This window comes from Anser cygnoides, chromosome 1 (genome assembly GCF_040182565.1).
Source record: "Anser cygnoides isolate HZ-2024a breed goose chromosome 1, Taihu_goose_T2T_genome, whole genome shotgun sequence".
In the NCBI taxonomy this organism is placed as follows: domain Eukaryota; kingdom Metazoa; phylum Chordata; class Aves; order Anseriformes; family Anatidae; genus Anser; species Anser cygnoides.
Genome location: NC_089873.1, coordinates 141939052 through 141954417, shown reverse-complemented (window position 1 = coordinate 141954417; position 15366 = coordinate 141939052). Strand labels below are relative to the sequence as shown.

Sequence of the window (15366 nt, the reverse complement as noted above, 5' to 3'; positions counted from 1 at the left end):
CAAATAAACCTTCAGAGACAGTTTTCAGAAGCATTATAATTGTTGTTTCAGATTTCAGAGATGGATGCGGTAGCTGGTGAAAGAAAAAGTCTGGTTAGTTTCTGTATGTAACGCTCCTAAAATAAATTCATTCTTGTAACCCCTGCTGAGGCTCTGCAGAATACTACTACTTGGATAACAGTCATAGAGAAAGTTCCAAATGGCGATAAAATAGAATTTTTGTCCTTCATTCTTCAAGTAGTAGCTCCCTTGCTGAAAGACTGAATAAACGAGTTCTGTGCAAGAAGGAAGAGATGTAAATTTCTCCTTTATTAACTAGTATTATATTTGCACAGCAGTCTTGCTCGATTTCTGGAACAAAACCAGGAAGAATTCAGTAAATAAGCCTAGGTTCTTGTTGAGTCTTTTTGGTTCATGTAACATCACATACTTTCAGTAAAAACTCAGCAACCTTTTGTTGAATTTACTAATGTGTTTTTTATCCCTCCCATCTTTATTTCAGAAACATTGTGACCGACAGAAATCAAACCTACGAATACGTTTCAGGCCTTCTCTTTTCCAGCACGTTGGCCTCCATTCCTCCCTGGCAGGGAAGATCCAGAAACTTACAGTTAGTAGCTAAACTTTTCCTTCTTTCCTAGAACAGGCTGATTCAATGAACAATTTTTTTTAGCCTTTGAGAAAGCAGGCATTTTCTTGGTTAGCATTTTGAATTGTGTTATAGCAGTTGGAATGAAATCTGATTTAAACTGGTTGCTATCAAGTATAAGAACTACCAATCTTAGCTTATTTTTGTGGATATCTGTTACTGAATATTTTTATTTTTTACTTGATGGCATGTTCATCTTATTACTTAGATTACAAGATCTGATATATTCAAAAATGAGTAATGCATTTATTTTCCCATTTTTTCCAAGTGTTTATTTTAAGTGTAACTACTTGAGAAAAACAGTAAAAAAAAAAAAAAATCTGACCAGCATAATGTTTGTCTTTCAATTAGGATAAAGACTTCCTGAAACCATTGCTGCATAAAATCCACGTGAATCCACCTGCAGAGGTTTCCACATCTTTAAAAGTCTACCAAGGGCATACACTAGAAAAAACCTACGTAGGGGAAGATTTTTTCTGGGCTGTCACACCGGTTGCTGGAGACTATATTCTATTTAAATTTGACAAGCCTGTCAATGTAGAAAGGTTAGTAGTTATTTGCCTTTGGTCTCATATCTAAAGCTGCTTGCTTGCCAAGAATGCTTGAAGGTAGAATTTGAGGCTGTCATAATACACTAAAGTGAAATCATCTGGGGTATTTGAAGTCTAGCTGAAAACTGTGATCATCAGAGTCTTTTCCTCCAATTCTCTTGCTGCTTTAAATGTTGTCTTCCTCTTTACTTTTTCTTTTAATTTTATCTGGAGTTTTTTGATAAACGCAATTCAAACCCAGTGTTTCTCTGGCAGGTCATAAGGGAATTCAAAAGAAGTCAATTTGATTCTATTTGTGTTTGGTTGGTCTGCTTCTAATTACAATTACAACTGTGCAACATGGTGTGTGCTCCAGAATGTTGTGCCCTGCAGGCTCAGTCCATTGATTGTCCAGACCAGCAGTCTTGCTGGAGCATGTCACAATGTTCCTGTACCTGAAAGTTGGAAACTGGGAAGGGTAGCATTAATTTATTTTGTTAGATTTTGCTTTAGGGCTTGAGAAAAAACACCATGCTAAGACTCCAAGTTGACCTATTTAAAAATTAAAAAATAAAAAGACTTGAAATAAAAGTATCTGTGATTTGTTAGAGGACTAAAAGTGACTTTTCCTTTGGATTTACTGAGACTTGTTTGCTGTTTTGGTTTTTACTGTCTTGCCAACAGAATAGTCCTAGACATACAAAATAAATTGTTTATTTAGTGTCTGTTTAAGTGTTGCTGTGTTAGTAGATTTCTTTTTCCTTTCATCACATACTTTATATGCTTTTTTAAGGTCAATACCTATAGTCTGGTAGAGCAAAGTTTCTTTGGCTCGATTGACTGGATGCTTTTCTTGTGAAGGAGCCCTTTCTGCAGTTCTGAACTGAATCCAGTTAGTCAACTTCTGTGCATGGGTACATAATCAAAGACTAAGTCTTCACCTTGGCTTAGCACAACAGTGAGGATCAGTAGTTTCCTTGTTCTATGTTGTACCAAACTGGTCTGACCTATGAAATTCAAGTTTGTTGTGTGACATGTCAAATTACTCTCCCAGTTGATTGCTGTGCTTTAAAAGACTTTCTTGGATAGCTTTCACAACAAGATGTATGTGTTGAGAAATATGACTGCCATACCTCCTTGGATTAAAGGCAGAATCTTTTTTACCCTGTGCCAGTAGTATTAAAAAACCTACATATTTTTCAAATCAAGTGCATGAATTCATTGATTCTTTTTTGATCAAGTTTTCCTCTTCAAAATTATGCTGCGAATGTTGTCATTTTTTAAATAATTTTTTTAAGAATAATATGCCTCTACTATATGAATAGGGTAACTGTAACCAACAAACATTGATCTTAGGTGGATTGTTTTTTTATTAGGATGAGTCAAGTGCACAATGGCAGTTCTGGAAAGCGTTGCTAGCAAGTGTCTTAGGTCAGCCCTGTAATTCAAAAGTCAGCATGTGCAGGTCTGAAGAAAATAGATATTTTTATATATACCACCTTAATGGTGAGGGAATTGGGGGAACAAGTAAATACTAATTATCTATGCAAAAAAGCTGGTGAGGGGTCTGGAGAACAAGTCTTATGAGGAGCGGCTGAGGGAGCTGGGAATGTTCAGTCTGGAGAAGAGGAGGCTCAGGGGCGACCTTATCGCTCTCTACAGTTACCTTAAAGGAGGCTGTAGAGAGATGGGGGTTGGTCTGTTCTCCCATGTGCCTGGAGACAGGACGAGGGGGAATGGGCGAAAGTTGCGACAGGGGAGTTTTAGGTTCGATGTTAGGAAGAACTTCTTTACTGAAAGGGTTTTTAGGCATTGGAATGGACTGCCCAGGGAGGTGGTTGAGTCACCATCCCTGGAGGTCTTTAAAAGACGTTTAGATGTAGCCCTTAGTGATATGGTTTAGTGGAGGACTTGTTAGTGTTAGGTCAGAGGTTGGACTAGGTGATCTTGGAGGTCTCTTCCAACCTAGACGATTCTGTGATTCTGTGAAAATGTGGGAAGACGGTGTTCATTATTATGCTTTGAAAAATTGTAGCTAGGGCTAAGGTAGTTGTGTCTACCTGATGTGTTAAGAACAGTGTCAGCAATAGAGGATTATACAATCTTTTTTGGTATTTCTACTTGTCGAAGAAAGTCATTCCAGTTTTAGAAAAAAGGGAGCATCTTGGATCCCATTGCTTTCTCAAAGGAAGTCCACTAATTAGAATGATGTTACGTGTTTAGACTTAAAAACTTAGGTTTAGCATTGTTTAAACTATCATTATAGGCCATTTCAATATTTATTGTGATTTGTGTTTCTGTTGCCACAGGATCCTCAAAAATACAGTATTTTGCCTTTGTATATATTGTTGTTGTTATTTTATTTTTTTATTTATAATTATTTTATTTTCCATTCCTTTTCCGTCCTATTAAACTGTCTTTCTCTCATGAGCTTTACCTTCTTTTCTGGTTTGCTCCCCCATCCCACTGGGGGTGAGTGAGTGAATGGCTGGGTGGTGCTGAGCTGCCTGCTACCTTAGACCACAACAGCATCAGGAAAAGTTGCCCTGTGGGGAGATGTATCTGATTGTGGCAATTAAAAGCAGAAAAGCCCTCTTCTGTTTGTGAACCTACATAACAGGTGCTGTTTGTTTTATGTTGTTGTTTTTAAAGTAATAGAAAAGCTCCTTGAATTCACACCAAATGTTGTCTGCCAAGTCAGTTTGAGGTGCAGCTGCTTAATAGTTCCAGTAATAAATTCTTGGTAAGCAAGCTTTCTAATGGAAATATTTACCACAACTGACAGAATGAATGGCAGGTCTGTTACGGTGTGACAGAACACCAACTTGTTCCTATAGCTTGTTTTTCCATGCCAAATGTTTTACTGAACTGAATTTAACGTTTCTGTTGAATATAGCAGTACAGTAATTAGCTTTCATCGAGTCTTTAAATATTTAATTTCTGAGACCTGAGAATATTGTCAGGGATAACAGTGGCAAGGATCTCTTAATAATCTAAAGTGAGATCTGAACTCATGTAGTGGAGCAGAAAATAACATTTGTGGCTATTTTGTGCAAGGCCTACTTGACATAGCCCTGCTGAATGTTGAAGTCTGCTGCTGATTGTTTTAAACCACACCTGAAGAACAGGGATGTGTAAATTGAAATTGTCTAATGTTGCCTAAGTTTGAGCACTCCCTATAGGTTTGAATGACATAAGTTGGATAGTGCACGTGTTTTTTGAAAACACTAACTAACACCAAGGAAGTCCTTGGAAGTGTATAACCTATGGCCATTTTGATTATTGTCAGCTTTTCTGCAATAGGAATTTAGAATAGATATTTACAAAAGTAAAGGGTTCCAGGTTTAAAAAGGAAAAAAAAAAGCTGTGGAAAATGACAAGGGTGTATTTTATACTGTGGAAGGGGAAAAAAAAACAACCTCACCAATTTATGTTAATTTGCTTTATAATTTTTGGAATATGAGGCTCATTCTTTTTTGTATGTGACTGCTTGGCAGTGTTAGTTTGAATATCTTCAAGAGGGTTAGCAGAATTTTTGTGGTTTTGAGTGTTTTTGGAGGGGAAGGGAAAAAGGGGAGGTGGTGATTTATTTAATTATTTTACACCCCATAACACTGCTTTTAACTCTGTAGTTGCCCAGTAGTTGTGTCCTTGCTTTTAACAAGTTGTTGGTCCTAATGTGCCGTTGGTTGTTAATAAAGTGATTTTTATGAGGCCCAACTTGCTTTCCAGAATTTCAACTTTAAACTGAAATCTTAATACTTTGACAAATCAGCTTGTAGATTACACGTACTTCTTTGCGTTCTGATGTTGGCATAGATACTTGATGTGCAGTATTTGAGACTAATCATCTAATTTTCTGTGCTGTTGACCCTAGAATCGCAGGGAATGTGTGATGTTAACCTTGCACGTATGTCCTATGGTGGCTTCTTGCAGTGTATAATTCTCACTCATGCGAGAAATATATATTTGCCTATTTAAACTAGAAAATCATTGTATTGTGTGAAGAATATCTTTTCTGGCTCCTGATAACATACGAGTTAATTTATCTGCTTTTAAATTGTTGTGACACTGCTGAAAATTACCTGCACAAAAGGTGATGGTTGCTTGCCTGCTATTACTGCCACTAAGTTTGTAGAGAAAAAGAAGCACAGCTTGTAAAGCATGTTCTCTAGCAGTGAGAGTTTGTGTTTTTGTTTTTTTTTTTTGTTTGTTTATTTTAAGTAGAATAAAGTTGCTAAAAATGCATCATAGCACCTGGTTATATATGTATCTAAAGTATAGTTAATTATCTATGCTGTGGGATGCATGTCCTCTTTTTGGAAGAGATCCACAAAATCAAGTGTATTACAAAGGAAAAAAAGGTTTTCTACAACAGCTTTGCAAAACTGGCAGTGAAGTGGAGCCTTCTCATTGTTTCCTTTTGCAGTAAAAATCACGTAAAACCTAGGGAATTATGAAATCATTGGGGTTTGGAGTAACACAGCAGTAACTTGACTAATGCGTAAGCTGTTCTCTGTTCATAAGCAGTGTCCAGTATAGAAACTCTCCTTGCACAATGCAGTATGTTCTACTTTTCTTGTGCAATTTTAGCTGAAGTAGCACACACATACATGCAGCCACACACGGCCACTATGTGTATGATTTAGAAATAATCTTTGTTTTGATTTCAAATATGTAATTATGATATAGGTTGTTAAAGCTTAATGTCAGCTTCATTTTATTAGGCTTTAATGGTGGTGTCAGATGATAGAAAATGTTTGGAAGTCTCTTAAATTTATTAGACTTTTGGTTTGTCAGTGTATTTCAGGTAGGTTAACGTTTTTAGCATGTATGAAAAAAAAAGAGAGGAATTGAGGACTTGATTTCTGTGTTTATATAAGCTTCTGTACTAATGAGCAGAACATCCTCCAACGGATACCCTGACAGCAGGGATTTGGCAGACAGGCTCCCAGCCACTGATGCTGTTTGCTCCGGGCATGGGAACTCTGCCCACAACGATGAGGCAAGAACTTCGTAGGAAAAGAAAAATAGTACAGATCAGAGACAGAAGAAGGGAGCTCTCTGAGCCAAGGACATGCTGCTTTCTCCTTATGGCACTAATATTCCAGATTGGTGTCTTTGGCAGCATTCCTGGGTTTACTGTTCTTAGTCAGAAATCTTAGAGGTTTAATGCAGTTGCCTAAATGTTAGGTGTCTAATGCCACTTGAGATACCCTAAAATGTTTCACCTGATTTTCAGAAGGGCTTGAGTCTCTGATATGTCACAGTTGCATCTGCCAGCCTGTGAGGACGTCCATGCCCGAGGGCATCCCAAATGACAGTAAATGCTGATGTTTAAGAAAACTGAAGGGAGCTCCTGGTGTCTGTGCTTTCTGGAGAAATAATATTCCAGGTGTGTATGTGTATATATAAACTTAAATAAACACATACACACACACATCTCCAGTGAAATGTGGAAAGATTTTTTTGTTTTATTTATTATAGATATATTATAAAACATGTATTCCAGCTTTACATATTTATGTATAGAATATATGTATATGACCTATATAAAACAAAAATAAAATCTGAAACTTTCTACATTTCATTGGTTTAAGAGCTTAGCAGAATTAACCTTGCAGAAGAACATAAGGGCCTTTTAACTAATGTTGATCAGATTGAGAAAGAGCTAAATTTCTTAAAGAAGAGTAAAGATTTCATGAGAGAACCCCTCCCCTTAATAATAAAACAACCCCAAAACCAGTGCTCACTGAAACCTCACATTAGAAATAGTGAAAATGAATTTAATACCAACCCCTTTTCTATTACAGTTGACCTGTATGCACTCCAGAGAGCACACTGGAGGTTTAGAAAGCTGTTCTCATAGTCCTCACCGGGACATAATATATATGTCCATAATATATATTGACAGGGAGACTGGCTATTTTGGGCAGAGAAAATAAAATCCTATCAAGCATTGTGCATAAGAGTTAATGGGGTAGCTGTTCCTTCCCCACCGCCTCCCCCCCACAGTGTTTTTGAATCAGAAACTAACAAGATGAAAACCTCTTATTGGTTTTCTTGCCTCTTATGAGTACTTGTGTGTGTATATATATAGGCTTGCAGAATTAAGCTTTTTCTTTTTTTCCCAATTATAAGCAATTTTTGCAAAGGAATGGGTGAGAAGCATAAAGGATAGGAAAAGAAATTGAACCTGAGAGAGGGAAAATAAGTTATTCATCTTTCTTTTATAATATATACAAGAAAAACAAAAAATAATGCATGGTTAATACCTGTTTCCAGTGACAGTAAATTAACATTTCCTGATGAGGGTTCTGGGAAAATGACAGAGTGGGGTTAGATTAAATTTCTTTTACCACATTTGCATCCAGTGATCAAAAATCCTGGACAGGATTGGTGGATAATGACTCTTGCAGGGGTGACAGCGTTTGTAGAGAGCCAAAAATTTGCTGACTGAATGTTGCTTTTATAGAAATTCACACTGTGTGGAATTTAAAACTGTTGTCCTGCAGATAGTGCAAAAGTGGAAGGAAACATTTCCTCTCTGCCTTCCTATCTCTTCCTTTTTCTGCAAATGGGAAATACTAACATATATCAAATTGCTAAAAAGAGACGTAAGGAGGATATGCAGAGAAAAAGATTTGATTCCTGATATTTACAGCGGACAAAGGCCTGTGTTCATAAATAGATTCTTAGAATATTTTTGTTTAGCATCCAGTGAGATAAGACTTTTGTTTCTTTCAAAACAAAAATGTATTGGTAGTCGATGTGAATTGTGCTTTTTTTTTTGGTGTGTGTATTATTTCCTTTTATAAAGCTGCTATTTACTGGTAAGTTTTTTTTGTGTGTCCTGTTCTCTGCTCTGTTTTTAATGGCTCAACAAAGCAGAAGATGCATAGAATTGCACTTTTGTTTAAAAAAATTTAACACAATTGGCATTTCCATTTTTTTTGAATAAGATATAAAAGGCAGTAAGACACACTTGTTAATGCCTAAAAGGAAACAAATCAGGTAATGGAAAAAATTACACTTTTCTGAGTCTAAATATACTTTGATGTGGGGGGAAAGAAGAAAGATACAACCCCTCCATAAGCAAAGTAAGAGGAGGGTAAAGAGGTGCATACTCGCTTTGTTGTTGTTTTGTGGTGTGTTTTTTTGTGCCAAAAGTGCAAGTGATGAACTCATACTGAAAGATGGAAAAGTTTAGCCATTTAAAGAATACTAAAGGTAACTAAAGTTAACTGCATTGGCAAGCTAATGATATGTCAATGTATTAATGATGATCGTGCTTCTGTCCTTCCATTCCTCTGTGTTAGGATGTATATGAGTACTGGTTTAGCTGAGTGGTTTTATTTTTATTTTTTTCCTCCAGCTGACTTGACTGTGTAGGTGAATCTAGTTCCAAGACAGAAGTCAAACCCGCAGCTTTCATATTCAAATCACTCAATATGGAAACTGAAATCTTATTTGCAACTTTGACTTTGCTCCCTTTTGTGTTTGTTTGTTTTTTAACCTTTGTTGCTCTTTAAATTTTATTGTGTAGGTTTTTATATGCCACATGAGATGTTAATGTTTAGCATCCTCTTTTACTCTCTTATTACACTGAGGTCAAGAACCGAATGTATGTGAGCTGGTTCATACATCTAGGAACTTCTGGCAGATAAGAAGTTGTGTCTATTTTTGAATATATGTACAGTAGCTAGTTATTATGTTTGATCCTTGCCTCTTTAAAGAGAGACTGAAAATGGAAAAAGGTTCTCTGAAGTTTAGGTACATTGGTATTTCACTTAGCAGTTGTGAGTTAGTTACTTTTTGCTGATGACTCGCATCAAGAATGTCCAAATGTGCCCATCTTCATGTTTGGTAATTAAAACAAGCTGTGCAGTAATGTTTTATAAGGCGATAGTAGTTTGGTTTTTTTTTTTTAGGTTAATATATATTTGTTCGGGATTATTATATTTAGAGGTCTGTGGCTTTCAGAATTTTAATTGGAAGGAACGCTTCAGAAGGCACTAGGTTTAAACAGCAAGTAGACAAAAAATGTCTTTGATTCAACCCCAGGAAAAATGTCAGGTAACCAGAGGAGAAAAAAAAACACGTTTTTAGTATTTACACAGGCTGTCACCTGCAAATCCCAGGACAGATGTCAGAATAACTTAGCCAAAAGCACAGCTACTTCCGTGGCTTTCAGTTTCTGTCTTTCAATCTTCAGAAAAACATTTCATAGCCTGAACGCCTTGTGATTTAGCAGTGTGTCAGGGAGGCAAGTTTTATAAAAGAACAGCTAAATGATGCTTCTTTCAGAAGCTGTAGAACAGCAACTCACTTGTAAATGAACTGTTATTCCTAAGCAAATTTTCTAATTCATAGATTTTATTTCTAAGCAAAAGATTGATTATAGACACGAGCTGTGTATGTGCATTCATACTTCCATTTTTAATCTCTGTGTAACTTCTGTCTAAGTAGGTGTTATCTAACAAATGTTCAGGCAAGGCTCAGATTTAAAAATGTCCCTTCTGTTCTAAACATAATCTGAAGTAAGATGTGGAACATATGCATATGTTATAAATGTATGTGCATATGGCAAACATACTGGAAAAGTGGTTTTGACTACATGGAAATCTGCAAATCCGTTTTTATTACTTCCATAAATTGTTTCAGCTTTGTGCCGGTTTTTGAGCTCGGTGCCCTAATGGCACAATATCTGTGGGGAGTGCAGGGGGAGAATCCCCCCACCCCTTTAATTTCAGAAGTCGATAGCACTGTAGGACAAACAGCTGGCTGTGTTGTTCTTCAAACCAAACCCCCACCTGCCCCCACAGCACCCCTGAAGCATTATCTTCTGTTGAGAGCGCAGGATCACAGAGGAGGGTTATTTTTAATTTTTGTGGCTTTTTAGGTGTGTCTTCTCAGAAATGAGATTTGTGAAATAGAAAGCACTACAGAGAAGTACTGCACCTGGGGTTTGGTAGGAGAGTTTGATGATGGCATCTCAGATGCAAGTGTTCAATCTCCGGCATTTAAAAATATAAATTTTGGGATTTTCAGTGTTTTCGTGAGAAGAATTCCCATGAATGTTTAGAATAATTGACAGGCTAAAGGAGAGCAATTCAGATCTGCTAGGTCAGAATACATCAGAATATACTTATAGTCCTCTTCTGGTCAGCTTTGCCAAGAGTTTGTTTTGCTTATTAATGAAACATACAGTAAAAACATTTTCTCAGAATGGAAGCATGAATCTTTGTGGGTGTTTAGATAAAACTGCTTCTAATAAGATTCATAACATTTTTCTTTAAAGAACTGTATATGTCTTAGGTTGCTTCTGTACATTAGAATCAGCTAACCTCTGTATTAAACTGCTGTGAGGAAAAAGTTCTTCAAGCACGTACAACACCAGAGCTTTCTGAATCCAGTCAGTGCAATAGAAATCAATGTAGCTTTCGTAGATCTGAGTGTGTGATTTTTACTCCTCTTCTGAGCCTTGATAGAAGACATGCTACATGCCTCTGAGTGTCTGTGTATTTTTAAAATACTTCCTCTCATTTTAGGATCACAGACCCTTTTAATTCAGAGTCAGAGAGCTCTGTTTTCTTCTACTTTTTGACTTGTAGCTATGGAGAATGGATTAATGGCAAGTACTTACCTGGCTTCAGACGTACTGGATAAAGACAAACTGGAATTTACATCTCCAATTACGTCTTAATAAATTGCAAATTGAGCTAATGTTTGTAATTTTAATCAAGTGATAATTTCTGAACTAATTTTGTCCCTGGCTGGTGATGTGTGTAATGTAGAAGATAGTGCTTACTGTTTATTTCTCCAGTTTCCATCTGAAGGAAGGTTTGAAATGTGTTGATGGATTGTTACATATTCATTTAAACGCATTAAAAGGAAAATAGATTTGTTAAAAGTGACATTTGAGTAGGTATAATATATAAGTAGTTTTCAGATAGTAATCTGAATAAACTCCTCTGCGGTCTACTAGAAAAAAATGACAAGGAATAATTTTTCAAGCATTGATACCACCTAGTGGTAAAAAAAGATTGTTACTTATTTGCATAGTGTGTATTTGACATCAAAAATACTATCAAGTTTGTGTTATATATAAAGAAAGGTAAATTAAACCCTGTCTTTTGTAACTGATTGTCTACAGGTGCATAGTACTGCAAAAACTGTTGGAGAGTGGGTACTTAGATTTCTAAGACCTGCTCTTCACCAGGTGATACGTATAGGGATGGTTTTGATACAGTTCTTGACATTAAAGAATTGACAGTTCTTTGATACAGTTCTCTCCATTAAAAAAAAAAAGTTCATTAAATGCACATCTGAGTGAGGGTAACTTTGTACAGGTTTAAAATAATAATAATAATCCTTCTCTGTGTATACAGTTAAAAGAAAATGCTTTTGTAAAAATAATAATCTGTCTTTGGAAAAGAATTTTATATTCAGATAACGTTATGCTGTGCGTATGGGCCGGGAGTTCCTGGCACAATCATTAATGAGAGTGTGCAGTGAACCAGAGCAGAGAACTGGTCTTAGGGAAAACTGGCCTGGCAAAAGAGTTGCTGCAGATAAGTTCCCTGACCTGGCTCTGAATGGATCTGCAGAGTTCACTCTGCTGGAACAAGGTGGGGGTGACCCATGGTGGGAAGCATCTTTTACTTATAATCAGCTGATGTAGGTCAAAATAGAAGATACATTATTGTAAAACATACAAAGCGATTATTAAGATACAAGGTTAAGTTATTAATACACTTAGCTAATTCTGACTGATGTATGTAGGCTATTTTTCCTTTTCCATTTACAGGTACTTGTTTCACAGTGGCAATCCAGAGCACCCAGGAGATATACTTCTAAACACAACTGTGGAAGTTCTGCCTTTTCAGGTATGAATGTATTGATTTGTCTCTTCTCCATTCTAGGATAAAAGCAAAGTCTGCTAATTGTATTGATTTTTCTTCTTTTATAACTGTAGGCTTTTGATGCTCTCATACTTTTTTTTTAAATTGGATCTATTCACAGAGAACTAATGGAACTATTCAGATGTTCATTCAAAGTGCACCCTGCTATATGTGCTGTTGGTAATTTGGAGGTGAACAAACTCATTTTCTTCCAATTCACTGTTACTATTTAAAACAAAAAATAACCAACCAGTCTGCCATCTCCAATGTATTTTGGAAAATGGGAAAGCTATGTCAATCTCCTTTTTGACTTAGTAAAAACAAAACAAACAAAAAAAACCCTCTTGGTTCAGGAGTTGACATGCATCTAAACCATAGCACAAATACCTTATAGGAACTTCAGTAACTGGATTCTCAGACTAAGTCTGAAATTTGTTTCAGGAGGGCACTATACTGTCTAAAGTATATTCTTGCTTGAAAGAAGATGATACAGGTTCTTTTTCTTCAACTGAATATTGTACCTGATCATTTATATCACAAAACTCTGTGTGAAGATTAAGATATTACTTAAAATAGGTTTATTTTATTTAGTCTTAAAACAGCAAAGTATTTCTGTCTTCTTCCATACACCTCATGCGGGTATCTTGAAATTTGTGCTTTAAGTGCTATACAAAAAATTAAAACAAAAACAAACAAACAAAAAACCACAAATGATCATGGAGGGATTCATTTCACTATTCCTGTAGTCCACTGTCCTGGAAGTGGAAAAAAAAAAATACAGATTTCTGACCAGCTCCATCTCCCAGTAGAAGTTTGATTCTAGTTATACGATATGATACCTGGGCTATCATGTTGTACTATAAAATTTAAACAATTTTGTTTCTCAAGACCTCAGTACCATATAGGTAATTCAGTATCTGGATTCTAAGTCTGTTCCTTTCCCCTGATAACTGATTTTTCCTGATAACTGATATTATACCTTTCCTCAAGGAAATAATATTCAGCCATAAAACCAGCAGCAGCCCTTACCTCATCTGGCCCCAAGATATCACGGGAATGGTTATGTCTGGCTTTCAGGTGCCCCTCAAATGGGGACATCCATTAAGCACATAATGCTCCCAAACTTCCCTTGCTATTGATGCAATGTGCGGAAAGGTGAACAGGAAATTCTGTACCTGGCGCATTCCTAAGCCATTGGTGTTACCAGAAAATGTCACCAGTACAGAGACAGCAGCTGCAGAATGATAGGTGCTGTTTTGAGAGAAGGATTTCTCCACCATGGACTTGAGTACAGCCAGAAGCCCATTCATATACTTCTACCCGGATCCCCCATAAGCAGAAATCAGGTTGGGGGCAGGAGGAATCCTTAGAAAACCAGTGTCCCTAGGCTGGATTTGTCAAGGAACTCAAGCAACACACTCAATAAGTAAATAAATAAAAATCCACCAGACCAAAACCAAACAAAACCGCTTTTCAGCACCATCCCTTCAAAGTAGGAAACAACAACAACAACAAAAAGCTGATGGATTTAATTTTCTGGGCCTGTCAAGAATTTTTAATTGATTCCTAGGAAATTTTTATAGGGGTCTTTTAGTACTGGGTCATGTGATTCTGGTTGCAATTTCCAGGCTGTTTTTGAAGCTCTGGTCTACAATTTCATTTTTCTGTTCTTATTAAAGAAGCTCATTGATATCCACCCTTTTTAGTAAGGTGGCGATAATTGAAATGCTTCCCTTGCTGGTCTGAAGGCTTTTCATTTTACCCAAATTCTTACATCAAGAAGTGAGCTGCAAGATTCATTTGTCATGAGAGAAATCCGGCTCAGCCGTAGGAAAAGAAGGCAAGGTTTTGCCTTTGCTTTTCTTCTTCTCTGTTTGCCAGTATCTGCTGTGTATTCTGTTCATGTGGCAATTAGCATATCAGTTAAGTGGGGCACCTGAAGTACTTCTTTTTTCTACCTTGAAGCCAAATACAGTTCAGTTCTGGAGCACTGCTCCTTTTTCTTTTCTGTGTTGGTTTGTCTAAGGCTATAAATAATTATTCTAGGCTTGTTCATAATTATTTAGAAAAGGTGGATGCTGGATACACACATGACTTTCGCTGGCAAAGTTGTATGTCAAAATAAATGATCTTATCTGTGCTTTGTTGTCCTAGAATGAAGAATTGGTATTGAGCAAAGAAACCAAAGACAAACGCTTAGAGGATGGTTACTTCAGGATAGGTATGCCACAGACAGCAATGCTTTTTTGTTACACATGTAGAAAGACATGTATTTTGTTACTGTTGCACATGTTGAGACACTTTAATTAAAAACAAGACAGACTTAAAACTGAGTTTTTTGATCCTTCATTTTGGGTGTGTGACCTTATGTAGGCTTTCCTTACTATTGCTTCCAATATTTCTTCTTTGAGACTGATGGTCTGGCACCACTCTCGTTTGGATTGCAGCTACACCCAACTTATCTGCCAGAGTAGACCCACTTAAGTTATTATAGAGGCATCTCCAGGTTGCTTAAGATCACCTCTAATGTCCTGTGACTACATAAGTGCCTCTCTGTGAGCTGTTGTGCTCGAGTATGTGCCGTCAGGGTCTGGGCTTGAACCAACCCTACAAGTAGAAAATCGGCTCTCTCCTCGTGGGATGAGATTGGCGTTTCCATAGCCAAGCAGCTGCTGGGGCAAGTGGCAGGATACCTGTTGCCAAGGAGGAGAAATTTTACTCATAGGTTGTATTTAGCTTGTTGGACATAGGTTGGGCATCCCTGTTATAGTGAAAGCAAGCTTTTTCGTCTTAACGAATTGCAGTTGGTGTATGCATGGTTTAAGTGTAAATTCTAACTAGGCTTTTAAATTGGATTCTTATCCGTCCTAATACAGTTGAGGATTCTTTAAATTGGAGTACATTAGGCTTGAATGGTGTCCCATGTAGGTGCATTTTTCTGGGCGTAGATTCTGTACTTTGTTAAGAGGAATTAATGGAAGATATACTTTCACTTCTTTCGTAGGGAAATTTGAAAACGGCGTAGCTGAAGGAACAGTTGACCCCAGCCTAAACCCTGTTTCATCATTCCGGCTTTCAGTAATACAAAATTCAGCAGTATGGGCGATTCTGAATGAGGTGAGAGGTGGTATATTCTTTTAAAAATAAAAAGACAAATGTGAGATTTCATTCTTTCAGTGTGTTTGAAGCTCAGAATTTCGGCTACCACTGAGAATGTTTACCTCTGATTACTAAGAGAACTGTAGTGTCCTTAAAATATAACTTTCTTTCTGATTCTTTGTTT

General features: G+C 36.8%; 1 protein-coding gene across 5 annotated transcripts in view; it reads left to right on the top strand.

Annotated features, from left to right (window-relative positions):
- Positions 1-15366, top strand: part of MGAT4A (alpha-1,3-mannosyl-glycoprotein 4-beta-N-acetylglucosaminyltransferase A) — a 77522-nt gene that overhangs the window by 56471 nt on the left and 5685 nt on the right. For all 5 annotated transcript variants that reach the window (XM_048048142.2, XM_013180697.3, XM_066983935.1 and 2 more), the window contains 5 exons: positions 503-610; positions 1001-1194; positions 11990-12068; positions 14238-14304; positions 15088-15200. In XM_048048142.2, the coding sequence (XP_047904099.1) occupies positions 503-610; positions 1001-1194; positions 11990-12068; positions 14238-14304; positions 15088-15200 (561 nt within the window). The remainder of the gene's footprint in view (positions 1-502; positions 611-1000; positions 1195-11989; positions 12069-14237; positions 14305-15087; positions 15201-15366) is intronic.